Raw genomic sequence first — 23,061 nt, forward strand, 5'->3', positions numbered from 1 at the left:
GGTATATTTCTCCATCTGTTTGTGTCCTCTTTGATTTCTTTCATCAGTGTTTTATAGTTTTCTATATATAAGTCTTTTGTTTCTTTAGGTAGATATATTCCTAAATATTTTATTCTTTTTGTTGCAATGGTGAATGGTATTGTTTCCTTAATTTCTCTTTCTGTTTTCTCATTATTGGAGTATAGGAATGCAAGGGATTTCTGTGTGTTAATTTTATATCCTGCCACTTGACTATATTCATTGATCAACTCTAGTAATTTTCTAGTAGAGTCTTTAGGGTTTTCTATGTAGAGGATCATGTCATCTGCAAACAGTGAGAGTTTTACTTCTTCTTTTCCTATCTGTATTCCTTTTATTTCTTTTTCAGCTCTGATTGCTGTGGCCCAAACTTCCAAGACTATGTTGAATAGTAGTGGTGAAAGTGGGCATCCTTGTCTTGTTCCTGACTTTAGGGGAAATGCTTTCAATTTTTCACCATTGAGGATAATGTTTGCTGTGGGTTTGTCATATATAGCTTTTATTATGTTGAGATATGTTCCTTCTATTCCTGCTTTCTGGAGGGTTTTAATCATAAATGGATGCTGAATTTTGTCAAAGGCTTTTTCTGCATCTATTGAGATAACCATATGGTTTTTTTCTTTCAATTTGTTAATGTGGTGTATTACATTGATTGATTTGCGGATGTTAAAAAAACCTTGCATTCCTGGGATAAAGCCCATTTGGTCATGATGTATGATCTTTTTAATATGATGTTGGATTCTGTTTGCTAGAATTTTATTAAGGATTTTTGCATCTATGTTCATCAGTGATATTGGTCTGTAGTTTTCCTTTTTTGTGACATCTTTGTCTGGTTTTGGAATTAGGGTGATGGTGGCCTCATAGAATGAGTTTGGAAGTTTACCATCTTCTGCAATTTTCTGGAAGAGTTTGAGTAGGATAGGTGTTAGCTCTTCTCTAAATTTTTGGTAGAATTCCGCTGTGAAGCCGTCTGGTCCTGGGCTTTTGTTTGCTGGAAGATTTCTGATTACAGTTTCGATTTCCGTGCTTGTGATGGGTCTGTTAAGATCTTCTATTTCTTCCTGGTTCAGTTTTGGGAAGTTATACTTTTCTAAGAATTTGTCCATTTCTTCCAAGTTGTCCATTTTATTGGCATATAGCTGTTGGTAGTAGTCTCTTATGATCCTTTGTATTTCTGTGGAGTCTGTTGTGATCTCTCCATTTTCATTTCTAATTTTGTTGATCTGATTCTTCTCCCTTTGTTTCTTGATGAGTCTGGCTAATGGCTTGTCAATTTTGTTTATCTTCTCGAAAAACCAGCTTTTAGTTTTGTTGATTTTTGCTATGGTCTCTTTTGTTTCTTTTGCATTTATCTCTGCCCTAATTTTTAAGATTTCTTTCCTTCTACTGACCCTGGGGTTTTTCATTTCTTCCTTCTCTAGTTGCTTTAGGTGTAGAGTTAGTTGATTTATTTGATTTTTTTCTTGTTTCTTGAGGTACGCCTGTATTGCTATGAACCTTCCCCTTAGTATTGCTTTTACAGTGTCCCATAGGTTTTGGGTTGTTGTGTTTTCATTTTCATTCGTTTCTATGCATAATTTTATTTCTTTTTTGATTTCTTCTGTGATTTGTTGGTTATTCAGAAGCGTGTTGTTTAGCCTCCATATGTTGGAACTTTTAATAGTTTTTTTCCTGTAATTGAGGTCTAATCTTACTGCATTGTGGTCAGAGAAGATGGCTGGGATGATTTCAATTTTTTTGAATTTACCAAGGCTAGATTTATGGCCCAGGATGTGATCTATCCTGGAGAAAGTTCCATGTGCACTTGAGAAAAAGGTAAAATTGATTGTTTTGGGGTGGAAACTCCTGTAAATATCAATTAAATCTAATTTGTCTATTGTATCATTTAAAGTTTGTGTTTCCTTGTTAATTTTCTGTTTAGTTGATCTATCCATATGCGTGAGTGGAGTATTAAAGTCTCCCACTATTATTGTGTTATTGTTAATTTCCCCTTTCATACTTGTTAGTATTTGCCTTATATATTGTGGTGCTCCTATGTTGGGTGCATATATATTTATGATTGTTACGTCTTCTTCTTGAATTGATCCTTTGATCTTTATGTAGTGTCCTTCTTTGTCCCTTTTCACATCCTTTATTTTGAAGTCTATTTTATCTGAAATGAGTATTGCGACTCCTGCTTTCTTTTGGTCTCCGTTTGCATGGAATATGTTTTTCCATCCTTTCACTTTCAGCCTGTGTGTGTCTCTAGTTTTGAGGTGGGTCTCTTGTAGACAGCATACATAGGGGTCTTGTTTTTGTATCCATTCAGCAACCCTTTGTCTTTTGGTTGGGGCATTCAACCCATTTACATTTAAGGTAATTATTGATAAGTATGATCCCGTTGCCATTTACTTTGTTGTTTTGAGTTCGTGTTGAAACATCCTTTCTGTGTTTCCTGTTTAGAGAAGATCCTTTAGCATTTGCTGGAGAGCTGGTTTGGTGGTGCTGAATTCCCTCAGCTCTTGCTTGTCTGTAAAGCTTTTGAATTCTCCTTCATATCTGAATGAGATCCTTGCTGGGTACAGTAATCTGGGTTGTAGATTGTTCTCTTTCATTACTTTAAGTATGTCCTGCCATTCCCTTCTAGCCTGAAGGGTTTCTATTGAAAGATCAGCTGTTATCCTTATGGGGATCCCCTTGTGTGTTATTTGTTGTTTTTCCCTTGCTGCTTTTAATATTTGTTCTTTGTGTTTGATCTTTGTTAATTTGATTAATATGTGTCTTGGGGTGTTTCGCCTTGGGTTTATCCTGTTTGGAACTCTCTGGGTTTCTTGGACTTCTGTGACTATTTCTTTCCTCAATTTAGGGAAATTCTCAACTATTATCTCCTCGAGTATTTTTTCATGGCCTTTCCTTTTATCTTCTTCTTCTGGGACTCCTATGATTCGAATGTTGGGGCGTTTCATATTGTCCCAGAGGTCCCAGAGGTTTTCCTCATTTCTTTTGATTCTTTTTTCTTTTTTCCTCTCTGCTTCGTTTATTTCCATCATTCTATCTTCTACCTCACTTATCCTATCTTCTGCCTCCGTTATTCTACTGTTGGTTCCCTCCAGAGTGTCTTTTATCTCCTTTATTTCATTATTCATTCTATATTGATTCCTTTTTATTTCTTCTAAGTCCTTGATAAACATTTCTTGCATCTTCTCAATCTTTGTCTCCAGGCTATTTATCTGTAACTCCATTTTGCTTTCAAGATTTTGGATCATTTTTATTATCCTTATTCTAAATTCTTTTTCAGATAGATTCCCTATCTCCTCCTCTTTTGTTTGGCTTTGTGGGCATTTCTCATTTTCCTTTACTTGCTGAGTATTTCTCTGCCTTTTCATCTTGTTTAGATTGCTGTGTTAGGCGTGGCCCTTCTGTATTCTGGTAGTATGAAGTTCCTCTTTGTTGTGGAGGTTCCTCACTGCGGTTGGGGTTGGACAGTTGGCTTGTCAAGGCTTCCTGGTTGGGGGAGCTTGTGTTGGTGTTCTGGTGGGTGGAGCTGGATTTCTGCTCTCTAGAGTGCAATGGAGTGACCAGTATTAATTTTTGAGATGTCTATGGATTTGGTGTGCCTCTGGGCAGCCTGTATATTGATGCTCAGGTCTATGTTCCTGCGTTGCTGGAGAATTTGCGTGGTATGTCTTGCTCTGGAACTTATTGTCTCTTGGGTGGAGCTTGGTTTCAGTGAATATATGGAGGCTATTGGATGGTCTCTTATTAATTAATCTTTCCCCTGGCTTTCAGTCTTATTCTTGCAGTAGCCTGAAGACTTCTCCTTCCATACAGCCTCAATAATAAAACTTTTAGGTTAATGGTGAAAAGATTCTCCACAGTGAGGGATACCCAGAAAGGTTCACTGAGTTACATGGAGAGATGAGGTGGGGGGGGGGGGTGGATTGAGGTGACCAGGAGGGGAAGAGGGGAATTCAAATGTGGAGAGAGCAATCTAGCCAGTAAGCACTTCCCTCTGTGCTTTCCACAGTTTGGAACCCTCAGAGTGATTCACAGAGATACATAGAGAGGGGGGAGGAAGGTAACAGAGGTGAGCATGAGTAGAAAGGGAGGAATTAAGAGGGGAGAGAGAGATCTGGGCAGTATCCTGTTCCTGAAGTGTTCTCCGGTACCCAGAACACCCTCAGAGATTCACAGAATTGGGTTGAGAAGAGAAGGAGGAGGGTGGGAGATAGAGGTTCCCTGAGGGAGAAGAAAGAGCATCAATAAGGGGAGAGAGTGATCAGGCCAGTGATCACACTCCTGAGTAAAAATGGGTCCTAAAGATTGGGTTCTTAAATGTACAAAGTTGATATCAAATATGTAAAACAAAGATTAAAAATCTAGAGTAGAGGTTAGACTCTTATAAAACTTACAATCTAAAAAAAAAAAAGGAAACAGTGTAAAAAAAAAAAAACAGTAAAACAGTAAAAAAAGAAACAGTAAAAAAATGTAGAACAGGAAAAAAAAATTAAAAAAAAGAAAACACAAAAGGTATAAGATATATGTATGTAGTTTGCTTCAAAAATAGGGTTGTTTTTTTTTTTTTGCAAGTTAATAGTGGGTTATGAAAATGAAAGTTAAAGGTGTAATAGAGGACTTGAAGAAAAAGGAAAGAAGAGAGAAAAAAAATTTTTTTTTTAATTAAAAAAAACAAAAATTAAAAAAAAAAAAATAGTAAAAAATATATATATCCCGGACTTTCTCTGGAGCTGTTGTGAGCAGTGTGGGATCTGCTCAGTTTTAGATAGATCCTTATTCCTGCTTATACTTTTCAAGATCTATAGGTCCTTTTCAATGCAGTCGGTATTAACTACAGGGATCTTAATCTGTTGGCCTGTCCCTTCCAAAGCGCTTCCCTCTGTTTATTTGGCTTCTGTTTGGAGATCTCTTCAGTATCTAATTTCCGCCCTGCAACAAAGCGGTGGAGGTGTTCTCTTTAGGTTCGCTTGTTCAATCGTGCTGTGGGGAGGAAGGAACACTGCAATTCTGGCGTGTGTGTGGTAAGCTCGCAGTGTCTCAGCCGCACTGGGTTCGCCCCCGTTCACGGCGTGTGTGCTTTCCCCGTCTACCCTGCTCAGGCTTCAGGTTACTCGGCGGGGGAGCGGGCCCTGAGCTGCGAGCACTTCCCAGGTCTAAGCCGCTCAGATTCAGGCTCCCGGTTACTCCACAAAGGCGCAGACTCGGTTTCGCCCGCGGCTTGTGCCGTTCCCGGTCGGAGCTGCCCAGGCGGCCAGGAGTTTGGCGAGGGCGCTCTCCCCTATTGGGGCGGTGCGGCTTATCACCTCCCTGGTCCCCGCCTCGGTTTACGGGCGCGCCCGGCTCCGGTGTGCTTTGTGTCGGTTCTGGGGAGCTGGTCTCTGGCTGCGACCCTCCCGGCGGCTGTCGACCCTCCGGGATCTCAGGTAGTCTTTGCTTAGAAACTGGGAGCCTGTTTGTAGTTTGGTAGGGGGTGCCCTCTCTGGAGCGGAGTTTGCCCCTTTCCGGCTCTGGCGGGCCCCGCCTGCCCGCTGTGTCCGGCGGGGGATGGGGCGGTCCGCAGCCGGCTGGCTCTCCTCTGGTATCGCTCAGTCCTTTGTTCTGTGAGCGGGCCGGCAGTGCCTTAGAGTTGGGCTTTTCGCGGGATAGTTCTTTCTCTCTCGCTGTCCCACAGTTTAGGTTACTATCTCACGTTAGCTCCCTCAGATTGCCCTCGGGGCACTCGGGCCCGGTCCTTACCCTAGGCAGTGCCGCCCGCTCCTCTCCGTTCAGCCCCCACTTGCTGGTGGCGGATGATGCGAGCGTCTGGGGTTCTTTGCTGGGAGTTGCTTTAGGCACGTAATCTGTGGATTTTATTTATTTTTTCCTCCCAGTTACGTTGCCCTCCGAGATAAAAAATCCTCCCCCACACCCGCCGGTGAGAGGGTTTCCTGGTGCTTGGAAATTCCTCCTCTTTTACGACTCCCTCCCCGGGACGGGTCTCCGTCCCTAACTCTTTTGTCTCTCTTTTTATCTTTTATAATTTCTCCTACCTCTATTGAAGATAATGCGCAGTTTTTGTGGAAGCCTGACGTCCTCAGCCAGCCTTCAGAAGTAGTTTTGTGAAGTTTGGTCAGCGTTCAGATGTTCTTTGGATAAATTTGTGGAGGAGACAGTGGTCTCCCCGTCCTATTCCTTCGCCATCTTAGCCCCGCCTCCTCTCTGTGCTTCTTTCTGCATCTCTATTTTGTGCATCTTTCTCATTACCTCACAGCTTATCTGTGTGTATGATCCCATCTCTATTGTATGTTTCTAGAGTGTCTACCAGAGTTTTAATCATTTTAGGAAAGGTTCTGGGTGGCTCAGCCTGGGTAACACACACACCTCTCAGAAACATCATCTTGCGCATGGCATGCAGAAATCTGGCATTTGCCCAACCCCTTTATTGGGAACAGGGGCTGGATTTCCCAGATCCTTGTTACTGAAAATGAATTCCCAGCATGGAGATGTCACATGGAGCATCCCAGTCTCCAAAGCCCCTCAGTGTGGAGTGGCATAAAGGGCACTTTGTTCTTGTGGACCGCACAAGGATGAATGGCAAAGGTCCCTCTGGCTTAAGGGTCCCTCACTGAGTGCCATCTCACAACTCTCCCAACACTTGTCTCCTGCATGGTCGCCTGATGGCATTACCGAGCTGGAATTCTCGGAAGATGGAGCGAGCTCCTCTTGTCTGTGAACATAATCACCTATTGATTCATGATGACACTCTCTTCCCAGGTGTTAAGGACATCATCACTATACATTGTGACTCCTTAGACATTGACCCAGTCCAGAAAAATGGTCTTCATCCCAGTCTCTGGGATTTGTTTTTTAAGATGAGTGGCTGGGAGCTTATCTTTGAGGTCATGATGGCTATGCCACTGAGGAGCAAGCATCCTCTTTTCCCTGTTCTCTCAGCCACACACTGTACCTGAGGAAGTAGGCTTTCTTGGGACCTTTATCTCCCAGGCTGTACTGCACGTCATTATCCAGGGATGTTGTGCAGTGTGAAGACTCCAGTTTTTGCTCCCCAAGGTCATAGTCTGAATCTTTCCAGAGCAAGATGCTGAGTGGAGTCAGAAGTTTTGTGCTGACTTTGTCACTTTCCTCAAGGTAGGCATTGCCACTCACAATAGGAGTAAAGAGAGAGTGACATCATGGGGAAATTGGGAGGGCTTGTGCTGGGTGTCCAGGGAACCCTTGCCCTATATGTAACTCTTTGATTTTGACCCTGCAAAGACAAGAGGCAGGACTGGTGATTGAATCAGGTTCAGAGTTTAGGGAAACATCAAGATCTGACTTTTCTAGTTGAAATATAAGACTTATTATAGGAGTGAAAGGTCAGGCATATTCTATGATATTCTTATAGTGCAACATTGTCTCACAGACCCAGTGCTCAAAGATTCCTTCTTAATGAGAGGTTAAAGTTTTCTTTCCATCCTTCCAGTGCCCCCAGATTTCACTGGGAAATATAATCCTTTACTGAGAATTTAGTTAAAAATAACAAGTACGTCTTTTATAAACAAGTTTACTCACAAAACCCTCAAGTCTTAGTAGCCAAGTACCTTAAAGTGTATGGGTGTACTAGAAAACAACTTGCTTGTCACGAGCACTTGATCTTACCTTCAGTCATATCAGCCAAGGACAGTAGTGTTCACCAATATTCCATAAGCTTCTGTATATTTCCCAGCCTCCTCTGAAGTTGGGTTGGAGTCATGTGACTGGCACCAGCCAAAGAAACTTAAAAGTGAGTATAAGCTCTGCCTGCTTTCCCTACTACTGCAAGCCTGGAAACCATTGTTGAGATGATGGTGTTGCAAGGTGTTAAAAACTCCATAAACTCAATCTCTTGAATGACTGTGGAACTGAGTTGCCTTTAGTGAGTTAAGCCACTGAGATTAAACTTCTACTGCAGTTTAAGATGAGATGGTTGGATGGCATCACCGACTCAATGGGCATGGGTTTGGATAGACTCCAGCAGTTGGTGACTGACAGGGAGGCCTGGCGTGCTGTGGTTCATGGAGTCACAAAGAGTCGGACATGACTGAGTGACTGAACTGAACTGAACTGAAGATTTTACTGCAACATCAGTCCTTCCTGACTATACTTAAATGTTTAACTGAAGGAACAGAGTTCACAAGTTGAAAGATGAGTCAGTGGAGTTAATGGAAGTTAAGAGGTGATGAATTTTTAAAAATGTTTATTTATTTGTTTGTTTTTTTCCACCTGACAATATAAGTATTCCCAATGACTAGAACAGTGCTTCTGCAGGGCATGCTGTCCTGATCCACCTAGTCTCTGGGAATGTTGGGAATGTTTCTGTCTGACAGCCCTCAGTTGTTCGTTCTCCTTTGGAATTACCTGAGGGGAGAAGAGCTTTCCTGGTAGCTCAGATGGTAAAAGAACCTGCTTGCAATGCAGGAGACCTGGGTTCAATCCCTGGGTCGGGAAGATCTCCTGGAGAGGGAAATGGCAACCCACTGCAGTATTCTAGAAAACTCCATGAACAGAGGAGCCTGGCAGGCTACAGTCCATGGGGTCACAACGAGTTGGATACGACTGAGCGACTAACACTCACTCACTCAAGGTGAGGAGAACTGTCTCATCCAGTTTCATTCCCCTTCCCAGGGGAATTCACCTTCAATGATTGCTCATTGCAGGACTATAAAGGTCCTGAGCCCTGCTAGGAATTGGGTCAACTCTGGAGGGCTCTTGCAGTGTCAGAACTCCTTGTGGGTTATACTTTGGACATTTTTGTGACTGCATAACAGCCCAACTTCTAAAATCATGAGTCATGTAATTCTTCTTTCAGTTTTTATTGTAATTTAAATATATTTGTTTTTGTGTCTTCTTCCCTTCAATGTGGACAATGTTTCTCATCCCCCTTCTTAGAAGATGAAGATATTGGCATAACTATCCTTCCTTTTTCCTCCTTTATTTTTCCACTTGTCAAATGAAGGTGTCTGCACTTTCTAAAATATTGACATTCTACTGTAGCAATGATTGTCTCTGGGCCTTGCTATTAGCTTAATCCTAAAAGTTGCAAGTTTTTTTTTTTTAAATCACTTTATAATCATTTATGTGGTCTAGTATCTTGGGCTTCCTGTGGAGTTGCTTGCGGTAGTAGGGTCTCTTCAGTAACATCCTGGATTGAATCCACTGTTTCTTGGTTTCCCCTTCTTTCTATTTCCTGAACAAAAATTTCACTTTACTAAGTCAAATTTTTAATTAACATCAGTAAAATTATGTGTTTTAGGTAATTTATATCCTTTCATGTCTAACAGTATTTTTATTCTTTCTTCATGCCTATTAAGATTTTGAAAAAGGTATATGTTTATTAATTGAAGATAATTTTCAGTTAGAACCTTCTGATCTTTCTCATTATCTTAATGATAGAAGTATCTGGCAGTCTGACTTTTTGTCTGTTGTCAGTTTGTTTTATTTTTTTGCCTCCACTAGGATATTTTATGGCCTTCTGTTAAAGCTTGAGCTTTTGAAAAAATTTTAATTATGTATTTAGGAAATGAGGTTTTTCTTTTTTTTCCCATTAACTTTGCTATATATCTGACAGTCCTCTTTCATGTAAAGAGTTAATTCCTTTATATCTGGAAAATTTCCCCTTATTATTTGCTTTGGTGATATTCCCCTTTAATTTTCTGTTTCTGTCTCTAGCTTTGTTACTTGATGTAACAACAACAATAGATTTCATGGGTCTATTCTCTATGTCTTATCTTTTCTACCATACATTACATTTCTTTGACTTTTTAAGAAGAATTTCAGAGAGATTGTCTTAATTTAATTTTCTAAGTTTTCTACTAATTTTTTCATTTTAACCGTCATTATTGCTTTTATACATGCAATAACTTTTCCCTTCTAATACTTCTAATGAGAAAGACTTTAAAGTTTAAACAAGTTTATTTGCTCTTACACGAACCTCCTCTACTAAGTCTATGATAATTTTCATTTCATTCTCATTTTCTCTTTCATATTGCAAGATTTTCTCAAACATTTGCTCTGCCCTCCTTACCCTTGTTCTCCATATACTATACACTATCTTATTTCATCTCAAGATAGATTTCTTCAAATCTTCCCTAAACCCTGCCAAATTATACCTGGTGTCTGTGCAATACTCTCTTGTGTTATCTTTTTATTTTCCATTGTAAATTCTTCAGAGCTTGTGATTATGCCTTTGTGGAATTATTTTATATATGTACATTTCCTCCCACTGGACTGTGCATTCTTTGAAGACAATGAATGTGTCTGTTTTTACATTATTTTAATACACTGAGAACATAGTGGGGTATGTATTGCAGCACAGGTACTTGGCCATTTTTGCATTATTTATTGAATTAATTATTATATTGACAAAGTTTGGGGATTAATCCAGCCAATAATAAAGGAAATGTTACTTTGCTTTCTTTTGCTATTATTCCTTACTGCATACATATTCTTTAGGGTTACATTTCTGAGAGTTTCCTATAGTTTGGATTAGCATTTGTATACTCGAGGTATCCTCAGTGTTGTAAACCTGAGGAAAAACTTTAAAAGCCAATATAACTTCAAAGAGTGTGCTTCTCTGCCTACTTTTTTTTTTTTACTTTCCCAGAATAATCTTTAAAAAAACTTTGTATTATGGAAAATTTCAACTCTGTTCAGTGGTAGGGAGAAAAGTATTCTGTATCAATAGTCCAGTTTTAAAATTATCAAGGCACTTCCCTGGTGGTGCAGTGGGTAAGAATCTGCCTGCCAGTACAGGGGACATGGGTTCAATTCCTGATCTAGGAAGATTCTACTTGCCATGGAGCAATTAAGCCCTGGCAAGGCCTGTGTGCCACAACTACTGAGCCCATGCTCTAGAGCCTGGGAGCTGCAACCACTGAGTCCTCATACTGCAACTACTGAAGCCTGAGCATTTAGAGCCTGTGCTCTGCAACGAGAGAAGCCACCACAATGAGAAGCCTGAGCACCGCGGTGAAGGGTAACCCCCATTTGCTGCAACTACTGAAAGCCCACCCAAAGCAATGAAGATCTCGTGCAGCCCAAAAATAAATAAATAGAATTATCAAGTCATGAGAAATTTTGTAAACCCATCTACTTAATCTCACATGCAAACTGGATTATTTGGAAGATAATCTCAAAGTTGTATCATTTCATTCATAATATTTTATTATGAAAATATGAAATAAAATGACTTTTTAGAAACACAACTATAATAATGTCATCATTGCACCTAGAATCAGATAAATAATTCCTTAATATGTTCAGTGTTCAACTTTTCTGACTGTCTCACAATAATTTTTTAACAGTTGTTTTGTTTAAATATGAATATGAAACCCTAGCATTTAGTTGATATATTTCATTATTTTAATGTGTAGTTTCTCTGATCTTTATTTTTCCTTTCTAATTATTTGCTAAAGAAGTGCAGTTGTTTGTCCAGCTGTACTTCCCTTATGCTGGATTTTGTAGGCTGCATCCCTGTGATGTAATTCACCATGAGATTTGTGGTTTGGATTCTAGAAAATGACAGTAACACCAGTTGTTAGCACCTGTTAACTGCTTATTTGGGTTTCCCAGGTGGCTCAGTGGTAAAGAATTTGCCTGCCAATGCAGAGACATAGGGTCGTGAGTTCTGTCCCTGGGTTGGGAAGATCCCCTGGAGGAGGAAATGGCAACCCACTCCAGTATTCTTGCTTGGAAAATCCCATGGACAGAGGAACCTGGTGGTCTACAGTCCTTGAGGTCTCATAGAGTTGAACATGACTGAGTATGCACACACTGACTGCTTACTTTGTGCCAGGCTGTGTGTAAAGTGCTTGATTTGTAAAATTAAATCCTTCAAAATCCTTGTTTTGTATGTAGTAGCTACAAACCTGAAATATTGTATGTAATTTTCAATTATGTAAATTGAAAATAGAAGCATATTAAATAATAATAGTCATACTTCATGCATGCAATCTGAAATAATTTAAATAATACATATAATTGTTCAAAAATCACAAATTTAAACCATGAGGACTGATTATGAGCTTTTTTACAGTAATGTCATGTGGTGATACCACTTTTAACTTTTGATTGACAAAATTAAATATTTGCTGTTATCTTTTAGAATTAGTTTTAGTTTTGCTATTTTAAACTTGGGCTTCCCTGATAGCTCAGTTGGTAAAGAATCTGCCTGCAATGAAGGAGACCCCAGTTCGATTCCTGGGTTGGAAAGATCTGTTGGAGAAGGGATAGGCTGCCCACTCCAGTATTCTTGGGCATCCCTGGTTGCTCAGCTGGTAAAGAATCTGCTTGCAATGCGAGAGACTTGGGTTCGATCCCTGGGTTGGGAAGATCCCCTGGAGAAGGGAAAGGCTACCCATTCCAATATTCTGGCTTGGAGAATTCCATGGATTACAGTCCATGGGATTGCAGAGTCAGACACGACTGAGTGACTTTCACTTTCTTGCTATTTTAAAACTTATGTGAAGACTTCTTGAATAAATCTCTTTTATAAAATGCACTTACCAAAAATTTGCTTTTCTTAGTACATCCTGGGGAAGGAGTCTGTGAAGGACAGCACTTGTATATTTCTGGGACACTGGTAATAGTGATATTCAATATAACTTTATATTAATATAACACATATACATAAATATACAATGCCATCTCCAAAATTATGGGTTCTTACCTCATGAGTCATTGCCATTTACAAAACATTTATTTGAAATTCTATTGCCAAAAAAATTCTGAGCACATTTATGTATTTTTAGGTAACCCACATTTTTTTCATGCTAAAATTTTTATTTTACACATTTTGGATCATGATTGATAATCTTTTATATTATTGTTTTAAATATACTTATTTTAGAGCAGTTTTAGGTATTTAGCAAAATTAGATGGAAGATACAGAGATTTCCCACATATCCCCTGCTTTACTATGCATAACTTCGCCTCTTATCAACATCTCCTAACAGAGAATGTGGTATATTTGTTACAATTGATGGACCTACATTGACACATCATTATCACTTAAAGTCTGTAGTTTACATTAGGGTTCACTCTTGATGTTATACATTCTATGGGTTTGGAAAAATGTATAATGACATGGATCCAGCACTGTGGTATCATACAGAATGATTTTACTGTCCTAAAATCCTCTGTGCTCTTTTACCTACATTTTCATGTTGACCTCTGGTTCACGTTCCTTGTGTTTACTAATTCTTAGTCTGTATTTTAAATTATTCTCTTGCTTCTGCCTCATAGGAAGCTTTTAATCTTCCACCTGTTTTTCAAAGTAAGCATGGATAAAGATCTGTTTTATAAAGCATATAAAATAGCTTAACTAAATAATAACATAAAATAGCTTGGCTAAAACTTTATAAGCATAAGGAAAGTACATATATTTTATTAGAGAGTAAAAATTCAAAATAAAGTATTACAACTTGCCCTAAGAGTTCTTTTAACAACCCCTCGACCAATGATATATCACTGACCACTATATGCTATCTATTCTCTCAGCCTCTCTCATTCTGGAGAGGAAAAAATTCTCCAATAACATATGAAAAGAAATTAATCTTTATTTCCATGTTTGAATCTCAGAAGTCATTAAAGGACTCAGAGAAACAAAAATACGTTTCATGTAATCCATTATTTTAAATAAATTAATTATAACTGGCAATTTTTAAAATGTGTTTGTATACTATGTGTAAAAGATTTCCTACATAACAAGATTATTTAAATCCTGTTAATAACTCTGCAAAGAAAGTATCAATATTATCATTCCCACTTTATGGATATGAAAAAAATAAGACTCATGTTAGATACTTTGCCAGTGTTTTTAAATACTAACTATAAAGCACTGAGTCCTGGGTTTGGATTTAGGTTTCTTTGCTCCAAACTCTGGGCTTCTCAGGTGGCACTAGTGGTAAAGAACCCGCCTGTCAATGCAGGAGATGCAGGAGTAGTGGGTTCAGGTCCTGGGTTGGGAAGATCCCCTGGAGGAGGACACGGCAACCCACTCCAGTATTCTTGCCTGGAGAATCCCATGGACGGAGGAGCCTGGCAGACTACAGTCTATCAGGTTGCAAAGGGTTGGACACGACTGAAGCAACTTAGTATGCATGCAGCATGTCCCAAACTCTGCTGTGTCAGTTACTGTGTTCATATTGTGTCTTTAGTTCCCACTTAACATTTTAAGCTCACTGATACAGATGACGTGGGCAGATACAATCTCATACATTTCATAGCTGTTTTCACAATACCATCTGCAATGCAAAATATGGAATTAGTAACTGCAGAATGGAAAGACTGAGGCAAGTGCCTATAACATTTTCAAGGGCAAAAATGACTTCAAGCCAAGTCACATACACTTCCAAGAGTGAGGTCTTGGACACACGCAGGAGAGTCAGAGAATGGAGTTTCACTAAGAGGCAGCGACTCTAGAGGAGGATACAGTGCCCATAGCTGCTGCTACATTGCTTCAACTGTATTGTCCCTCCCTGGATTTCTCCCTTGTATGTTTATGTTTCCCTTAGCCAGGAGGGGTGAGGGGCAGGGGCTGGGGATATTGGGGTGTTTTGTTGCTCTTCAGGTGCACAGCAATGGACAGAGATTCAGTGAACTAGGCTTAGGTTATCTTCCTAGAAACATTCTGCAGCCATATTCACGCTACTGTCCTGCGCGTGCCATGTCTGGAAAGTCCATGTGGTTTTCTAGCAGGAATTCATGTAAGAGATGAAGCAAACTATACTTGTGTTCTTAAATATGTCTGTGGTCTCTACCCCATCCCTTTTCCTGTTGTTACTAACCCTAACTAAGGACAAAATATTTGGTCCTTCTCAAATACCTGCTTTATTGTATTATTCTAATGTTTTCCTAACAAACTTGCATTTGTTTGCCTGCCTAGATAATTCTTATCTTTTCAAGTGTGAGGAGAGGAGAAGAAAATTTCTCCTGTCACTATTCATTAGTTAAAAATTAAAAGTTTTGGAAACTAACTTTGACTCTTGATACTTTTGAGATTTAAAATTCATTTCTCCTAACATTCTTCTATCATAACTTTAAAAGTAATATTAAAATGAGTACAAATGAACTTAATGGTTTTTGATTTCTAACAAATCTACACCAAAGGTAGAGGGTATATATTACTTTCACTGATGCCCAAATTGGGGGGGGTGGTGGCAGTGACCAAGAATGGGAACAAAAGGAAGACAGAAATATTAACCTCAGATAAGATAGCAAAATGGGCTTCTCTGGTGGTTCAGTAGTAAAGAATTCACCTGCCAATGCAGGAGACACAAGTTCAATTCCTGGATTGAGAAGATCCCCTGGAGAAGGAGATGGCAACCCACCCTAGTATTCCTGCCTGGGAAATTCCATGGACAGAGGAGCCTGGTAAATGGAGTTGCAAAGAATTGGACATGACTTAGTGACTAAACAACAACAGCAACAAGATAGCTAAATGTTATCAGTCTATACAGGTCACTCCTCTGTTACTGGGTATGCAACATAATCTGGGAAATGAGATTAAACAAGCTTAAAGCGTAAGAGGCCATGGTCCTAGTCAGCCCAGAGATGAGAGATAGAAAAAAAAATAGCTAAAGACCCAAGGGATTTATTGCTTCCATAGATACATTAGCTAAAGGCCATTGGAGAATTAGGCTGCTGAGTGGGGTATCTTAGGGATCCCATAGTAGGTAATACTTGAAAAAAGAAAAAGTACTAGAAGGTCACAGAGAGAATTCTGAGGGTATGTGAGATGATATAGCATCTTAACTCCCAGAGGAAAAAAGTGCGAGGAGGAGTGTAGGAGGAGAGAAGGTATATGATGAATTTGGCCCCAAAATAGTTCTAGGTCATCTGGCGTATCCACTCTTCTGGCATATCCACATAGACGGGCAGTGTATCTGCAATAAGACAGATATGAGATCAAGATTGGTGGATCCTATGTGGCTTCTGTGCCATCATCTTGCCCTATCCCTATTCTACAACTTTTCAACCACATTTGTGTCCACAACCTGCTCTCACTTTCCTTCCTCATGTACAGTCTCCAGTTCTTAAAAGATCTGAATTCTTACCTGCTCTTCTGGAGTGTGACTCACAAGGGCCCCTGGTGTCTGGAAGGATGACTTGAGCGCAGGCCTTGGATGATGAAGATGGTGCCCACTATGATGCCCACGAGGCCCATGGTCAACCCCAGGGCACAGACCACAGTCTCTGTCAGCTCTGACATAGGGGCTGGAATCTCAGGCTCTGCAAAAGTGAAGTTTTGTGGAAGTCACAATACAGACTGTTTCTGAGTGTGTATGAGGGATGAGGTGAAGAGGGATTGGTTCTACAGACTTGGGGCATGGAGCTTAGGGAAGAGAGTGAGGTCTATCATTAGAATCCCTCAAAGTTTAAGGCCATGAGGATTAGGGGATAACAAACATGATGTTCTGGACCTGACAGAGAAAAGAAGGTACCAAAAGGGATGGAATCTCTACATACCCCAGTGTTTCAGAAGTGGCTCATCCAGGCCCCAGTGCTCCACTTTGCAGTCATAAACATCATCATCAGAAGGGAGGAAGGTGAGATAATTGATCTTGAGGAAAGAATAATCACTCTTGATGAGAAAGCTGGTCTCAGAAACACCCACTGTGACTGAGTGCCCATTCCTCAACCATGTGATGTTGATCACAGGGGGAAAGATGTTGTCCACATGACAGATGAGGGTGTTAGGCTGGCCCAGCGTCACAGGAGACTTGGAAAACACAGTCACCTCAGGAACCTCTATGGTGAAGAAACAGCATGGATGTGAAATAGGAATAGCTCTGCCGTGATTCTGCATTGCATCCTGGGGGAGCCCTCCCACTAACGTTTTCCAATCTGATAGTGCAGGAGTTCTTGTTTCCCTTCTGCTGGGAGCCAGTATGCACTGCCTCTGATTTATCCCCGTCCTCTTCTTTTTGAGGACTTGCCTCTGGGGTAGAAACTCTATGGGACCTCTCTTTGAAAGAGTCAAAGATTGCATTATGGGAGCAGGGATCATAGAAATATATATTGCACTGGCCAAAAGGTTCATTTGATTTTTTTTCTGTACCATGGTTCTAGTAGTGCTCAGTTGTCTCTAACTTCAGTCAGAACAATTTTGTTAGATTGTATCGTGACAGCTGTCATTGTTGTTGTCCAGTCCCTAAGTCGTATCCGACTCTCTGCAATCCCATGGACTGCAGCACACCAGGGTTCTCTGTCCTTCACCATCTCCCAGAGTTTGCTCAAACTCATATCCATTGAGTCGGTGATGCCATCCCATCACCACATCCTCTGTCATCCCCTTTCTCCTCCTGCCCTCAATCTTTCCCAGCATCAAGGTCTTTTCCACTGAGTCCGCTCTTTGCATCAGGTGGCCAAAGTATTTGAGCTTCAGCTTCAGCATCAATCCTTCAAATGAATATTGAGGGTTGATTTCCTTTAGGATTTACTGGTTTGATCTCCTCACTGTTCAAGGGATTCTCAAGAGCTGTCATATCAGTGTGCATTTAAAAAACTTATCAAAATTGTTGAATTTTTGTGTAGCCATTTTGATAATGAAGATGGAAGGAAAAAAGCAACATTTTTAATGTATTATGCTTGATTATTTCAAGAATGGTAAAAACACAACTGAAATATTTGTGCAGCATATGGAGAAGGTACTGTGATTGAACATGTCAAAAGTGGTTTGCAAAGTTTTGTACTGGAGATTTCTCAGTGGACAATGTTCCACAATTGGGTAGACCAGTTGAAGTTGATAGCGATCAAATCAAGATATTAATTGAGAACAATCAACATTATACCATTTGAGAGATAACCAATATACCAGAAATATCCAAATCAAGCTTTGAAAATAATTTGCACCAGCTTGGTTATGTCATTTGTTGCTTTTGATGTTTGGGTTCCATATAAGCTAAAAAAAAATCTTGACCATATTTCCGCAAGTGATTCTCTATTTAAATGTAATGAAAACATTCTGTTTTTAAAACAAATTGTGATGGGTAGTAAAAAGTGGGTACTGTATAATAATGTGGAATGGAAGAGGTTGTGGGACAAGTGAAATGAACCATCACCAACCACACCAAAGGCCAGTCTTCATCCAAAGAAGGTGATGTTTTGTATATAATGGGATTGGAAGATAGTTCTCTATTATGAGCTCCTTCTGGAAAACCAGAGAATTAATCCCAACAAGTACTGCTCCCAACTAGACCAACTAAATTCAGTATTCGAGGAAAACCAACCAAAATTAGTCAACAGAAAAATGCATAATCTTCCATCAGAATAATACAAGACTGAATGTTCCTTTGATGACCAGGCAAAAACTGTTACAGCTTGGCTAAGAAGTTCTGATTCATCTGCCATATTCACCAGACATTGTATCTTAAAATGTCCATTTATTTCAGTTTTTACAAAATTCTTTTAATGGAAAAATTTCAGTTCCCTGGAAAACTGTAAAGGATACTTGGAACAGTTCTTTGCTCAAAAATAAAAAGCTCTGGGAAGATGGAATTATGAAGTTTTCCTGAAAAATGGCAGAAGGTAGTGCAACAGAATGGAGAACATGCTATTCAATAAAGTTTTTGGTGCAAATGAAATAAATGTCTTTTATTTTTACTTAAAACACTGAAGGAACCTTTTGGCCAGCCTAATGATTTGTAAAATAGGAGAAGATGAGGTTCAGCAATTACTGTGAGAAAATCTAGAGACTCCTTGGAAAGGAGTAAAGGATATCTATCCTTAAGGAAGAAGGGAGTGAGGCCTGATATGAAGTGGTAGATCAACAAAGAGGGGCAGAATGGTGAACACGTACTATTGGTAGCAGCAGTAGAGTTGGAGAATTTAGTCAGGAAGTCCACGTGGCGTTTCATGATAGCTATGTTTCTCAGCGCACCCTGTGGGTCAAAACTTAACATTCTGCTAAATAGGGGCAGCTTCCAGACAGTCTCCTTCTTCTCCAGGTCCACATAGAACTGTTCATCTCCATCAAATTCATGGGTGTACTGGCCAGAGGGACCATAAGACTGATATATGCTTATGCCATAGGAGCCAACATGGTCAGCCGATTCGGGGTGAGGAGCAGGAAAGTGGAAAAACAGAGAGAAAAAAACCTTATTAAACAAAGTGACAGGAGAAATTGACTTTCAAACACTGGGCTTCATCTGTGGCACATTCTCTAGATAAAATCCCAGCACCTGCTTCCTCCCTGCTCAGTGTTGGTAGTTGTTTACTTAGTTAAAAGGCCTTGCAATGAAGCCTCCTTATCTCTGCAATTCACCTTCTTGACTCCTTTTTCAGACAGTAATATGTATGTAATATGGGTTTCCCAGGTGGCTCAGACAGTAAAGAATCCATTTGAAATGTGGGAGACCTGGGTTCAATCCATGGGTTGGGAAGATCCCTTGGAGGAGGGCTGGCAACCCACTAAAGTATTCTTGCCTGGAGAATCCCCATGGATGGAGGATCCTAGCAGGCTGAAGTCCATGGGGTTGCAAAGAGTTGGACATGACTGAGAGAATAAGCATGAGCACATATGTAATATCCTTTCTGTCTGGTACTTGTCCTGGGTTGCCAGCTGTTGCTAAAGAGCATCTCATCACTGGGTCAACTGGAACTAAGTCACTTTTAGTTTCAGCCTCAGCTGGATCCACTGTCCTGCTCAGCAATGGTCCTTCTGCTTCCTGCACCATTTCTATCACTAATCTGTGCATCCTGTAGGGGACAGAAAGCACATTTTTTATCTTTGAAAGTGAAAGTAGCTCAGTCTTTTCCGACTCTCTGTGACCTCATGAACTGTAGCCCGGCAGGCTCCTCTGTCCATGGAGTTCTCCAGGCAAGAATACTGGAGTGGGTTGCTATTCTCTTCTCCAGGGAATCTTCCTGACCTAGGGATCGAACCCAGGTCTATTGCATTGCAGGCAGATTCTTTACCATCTGAGGCACTAGAGAAGTCTCTTTTATCTTTGAATCCCTCAAATTTAGTTTTCTCTGTGCTATGGCTTTTCCAGTAGTCATGTATAGAGGTGAGAGTTGGACCATAAAGAAAGCTGAGTGCCGAAGAATTGATATTTTTGAACTGTGGTGTTGGAGAAGACCCTTGAGAGTCCCTGGGACTGCAAGGAGATCCAACCAGTCCATCCTTAAGGAAATCAGTCTTGAATATTCATTGGAAGGACTGATGCTGAAGCTGAAGCTCCAATACTTTGGCCACCTGATGTGAAGAAATGATTCACTGGAAAATAGCCTGATGCTGGGAAAGATTAAAGGCAGGAGGAGAAGGGGACGACAGAGGATGAGATGGTTGGATGGCATCGCTGACTCAATGGACATGAGTTTGAGCAAGCTCCGGGAGTTGGTGATGGACAGGGAATCCTGGCATGCTGGCATGCAGTCCATGGGGTCGCAAAGAGTCAGACACGACTGAGCGACTGAACTGAGCTGAACTGTGTGCTCAAAAATGTGTATTGAATGTCAAATGATGTTCTCAAGAATTACAGAGATTTGGGGAAAATCTGACAGACATAAAAGTAGTAGAACCATAAGAAATTCAGAATCAGTGGGGACCAGAGGGGCATTATGATTTGTGAGCCCTAAGCACTATTGTTTTTGCTAAGTCCCTACTTTTATAAAAATATTAAAAATGTGTTTTAAAACCATATTGGTACAAAGAAAAATATAATTTAGGTTGCATTAAAAACTAAAATATTTCCCCCAAGCCTAAAGCTTTTTCTTCTAATTTTAAGAGAAAAATAAATTTATGGGGCCCTATAAGCAATGCAGGCTCTCGGCACTGTGCCTATTGTGCCTAAAGTGTAAGTCAAGTCTGACAAGGGCACTTTTGTGTGATGCTGAGGAAATGTGGAAGTGCTCTGGAGAAGCAGGTGAAGCCTTCACTACCACAAAAGTTAGAATGGGAGCTGCCATGATTAGTAAAGTTGTTGAAGATTAAACTCCATTTCCTTTTCCTTTTGAATGACCTGGCTTTTTACTTTGGTCTTTTACAAACCCACTCTTCCTGTCTATGAAACAACAGAGGTATGAGCCAGGGATGGATCCTGGAAGGAAAGGAGAATAAAGGAATAGAAGAAGAGAAGGTGGAAAGAGGGGGACAGCAAAGGCAGAGGGGCCTAAGTCAGGTCAGTCGCTCAGTCGTGTCCAGCTCTTTGCGACCCCATGGACTGCTGCATGCCAGGCGTCCCTGTCTGTCAACAACTCCCACAGCTTGCTCGAACTCATGTCCATCGAGTTGGTGATGCCATCCAACCATCTCATCGTCTGTCATCCCCTTCTCCTCCCACCTTCAATCTTTCCCAGCAGCAGGGTCTTTTCCAAAGAGTCAGTTCTTTGCTTCAGGTGGCCAAAGTATTGGAGTTTCAGTTTCAGCATCAGTCCTTCTAATGAATATTCGACTAATTTCCTTTAGGATGGACTGGTTGGATCTCCTTGCAGTCCAAGGGGCTCTCAAGAGTCTTCTCCCACACCACAGTTCAAAAGAATCAATTCTTCGGCGCTCAGTTTTCTTTATAGTCTAACTCTCACATCCATACATGACTAATGGAAAAACCATAGCTTTGACTAGAGAGGCTTAAGGAACTATGTAATTAACTTGTTCTTAATCGGTTTCCCTCTTACAGGTCTTCCTTAAATGAATTGAAAGATAAGTAATTTGAGTTGACAATTTGAGAATAATATAATTTAATTCACCAAGTTTTCATCATAAAGTTCTCAATTTTAAAATAAAAATAGAGATATTCTCTACTTTGTTAAAGAAAAATATGAAGATACACTTGTGATACTAGCAATTTAAAAATAAGAATAGTCATTGATGTTTATGTCTTTAATACTTAGAAAGCATTTCTACACACCTATTTTATTCGATTATTTGTGAGGTGACATATGTAAACTAACGAAGATTAAATGATGACTGTGTGGTAAAATGCCTTATGTGAAGGCACTCAGCTGGCCCCACTCACCCATCCCCACCTGTGCCAGATGTCAGCATGGAAACGTATGTAGATCTGAGACTAAGAAAAGGTCACCCTTCTTTGTATCTGCACAGTATTCATAATTCATGAAATTATTTACCTCAGATAAACTCTAGGAGAAATATACAAAAAGCTTCAAAAGTTGTTCAGAGAAATTTAGGAGCAACAGCTCATGAACTTTTTGTAACAGAGCATCTACTTGTGGAAATATCTTTAGTGTTGGAGGTAATTGTGAACTCTCCAGGACATATTCACTGGATCCAATATCAGAAACTGAGTAATGACCTTGGTGAACTCTGCAACAGCACAGATAGCAAAGAGAGTGGATCTGGACTCTGATCTCCTGAAGGAGGAATGACTATAATTTTTAGATTTACTTAATAGTGAGAATACTTTAGGAGTCTCTACTATTTCTAGGCCAATCTCTTTTTTCCTCTGATTCCCTGTTCCACATCTCTAGTCCCCACATCCTTCAACCATGCACTCACCCACAATGTCTTCACCTCCACTGGGGCTCATCATGGTGGTCAGGGCTAGGGTCCCCAGAATCAGAGCTCTGTTCAGGACCATCCTCTACTCAGGGTAGTCTCAGTTGTTGTTCTGAGTTGCAGAGCAATGATGAGGGCTGACCTGAGAAGGAACTCTAAAGCGCACAAACCACACTCGGCCGGGATCAGGTTTTGGCCAATCAGAAAAATCCCCTATGTTGACACCTCAGTTGTCTATTGAAGACTTTGTACTAAGGGGCTGAAGGGACTGGGAAATCCCCTGGTTCTGACACAGCCTCCACTCAGAGTGGATGTGAGGGATTTTTATATGAAAGGAGGGAAGATGTTAAATCAGAGTCTTCTCACATGTGTGTATGACTGGAGATGACAGAGAACAGAATCCGTGAACTTGTGAATAGAGGAATAGAGTTTACTCAGTTTGAACAATAGACAGAAACTAGACCAAAAATATAAACAAAGACACTGAATCTTATCAAATAATAACAAAAGATCTAACATTTTAATCATGAGAGATGAAAAAGAGTCTAAGGTTGAAAAGTATTCCAAGA

The 23,061-nt window shown here is 40.2% G+C and overlaps 1 protein-coding gene across 1 annotated transcript; it reads right to left on the bottom strand.

Moving 5' to 3' along the window:
- Nucleotides 1–12,714: 12,714 nt before the first annotated feature.
- Nucleotides 12,715–22,606, bottom strand: LOC145516259 (HLA class II histocompatibility antigen, DQ alpha 2 chain-like). The gene is made up of 5 exons (XM_081517394.1): nt 22,496–22,606; nt 18,833–19,084; nt 16,501–16,782; nt 16,089–16,263; nt 12,715–15,917 (listed from the first exon to the last, which is right to left on the bottom strand). Exons 1-4 carry the CDS (start codon nt 22,572–22,574, stop codon nt 16,109–16,111), a joined length of 768 nt encoding a protein of 255 aa, XP_081373520.1. The 5' UTR covers nt 22,575–22,606; the 3' UTR covers nt 12,715–15,917; nt 16,089–16,108.
- Nucleotides 22,607–23,061: the final 455 nt, after the last annotated feature.

Source organism: Giraffa tippelskirchi, chromosome 8, assembly GCF_054371585.1.
Source record: "Giraffa tippelskirchi isolate mGirTip1 chromosome 8, T2T-mGirTip1v1.2.pri, whole genome shotgun sequence".
Classification (NCBI taxonomy): domain Eukaryota; kingdom Metazoa; phylum Chordata; class Mammalia; order Artiodactyla; family Giraffidae; genus Giraffa; species Giraffa tippelskirchi.

What these genes read in the sequence shown, in the direction of transcription:
- LOC145516259 (XM_081517394.1), bottom strand. Translation starts at nt 22,574, where the DNA reads ATGGTCCTGAACAGAGCTCTGATTCTGGGGACCCTAGCCCTGACCACC. An exon ending in CTCTACTGCTGCTACCAATA is followed by an intron (nt 16,783 to 18,832) that starts GTACGTGTTCAC and finishes TCTTCACCATAG; the next exon opens with AGGTTCCTGAGGTGACTGTG. An exon ending in GCCACTTCTGAAACACTGGG is followed by an intron (nt 16,264 to 16,500) that starts GTATGTAGAGAT and finishes TCACTTTTGCAG; the next exon opens with AGCCTGAGATTCCAGCCCCT.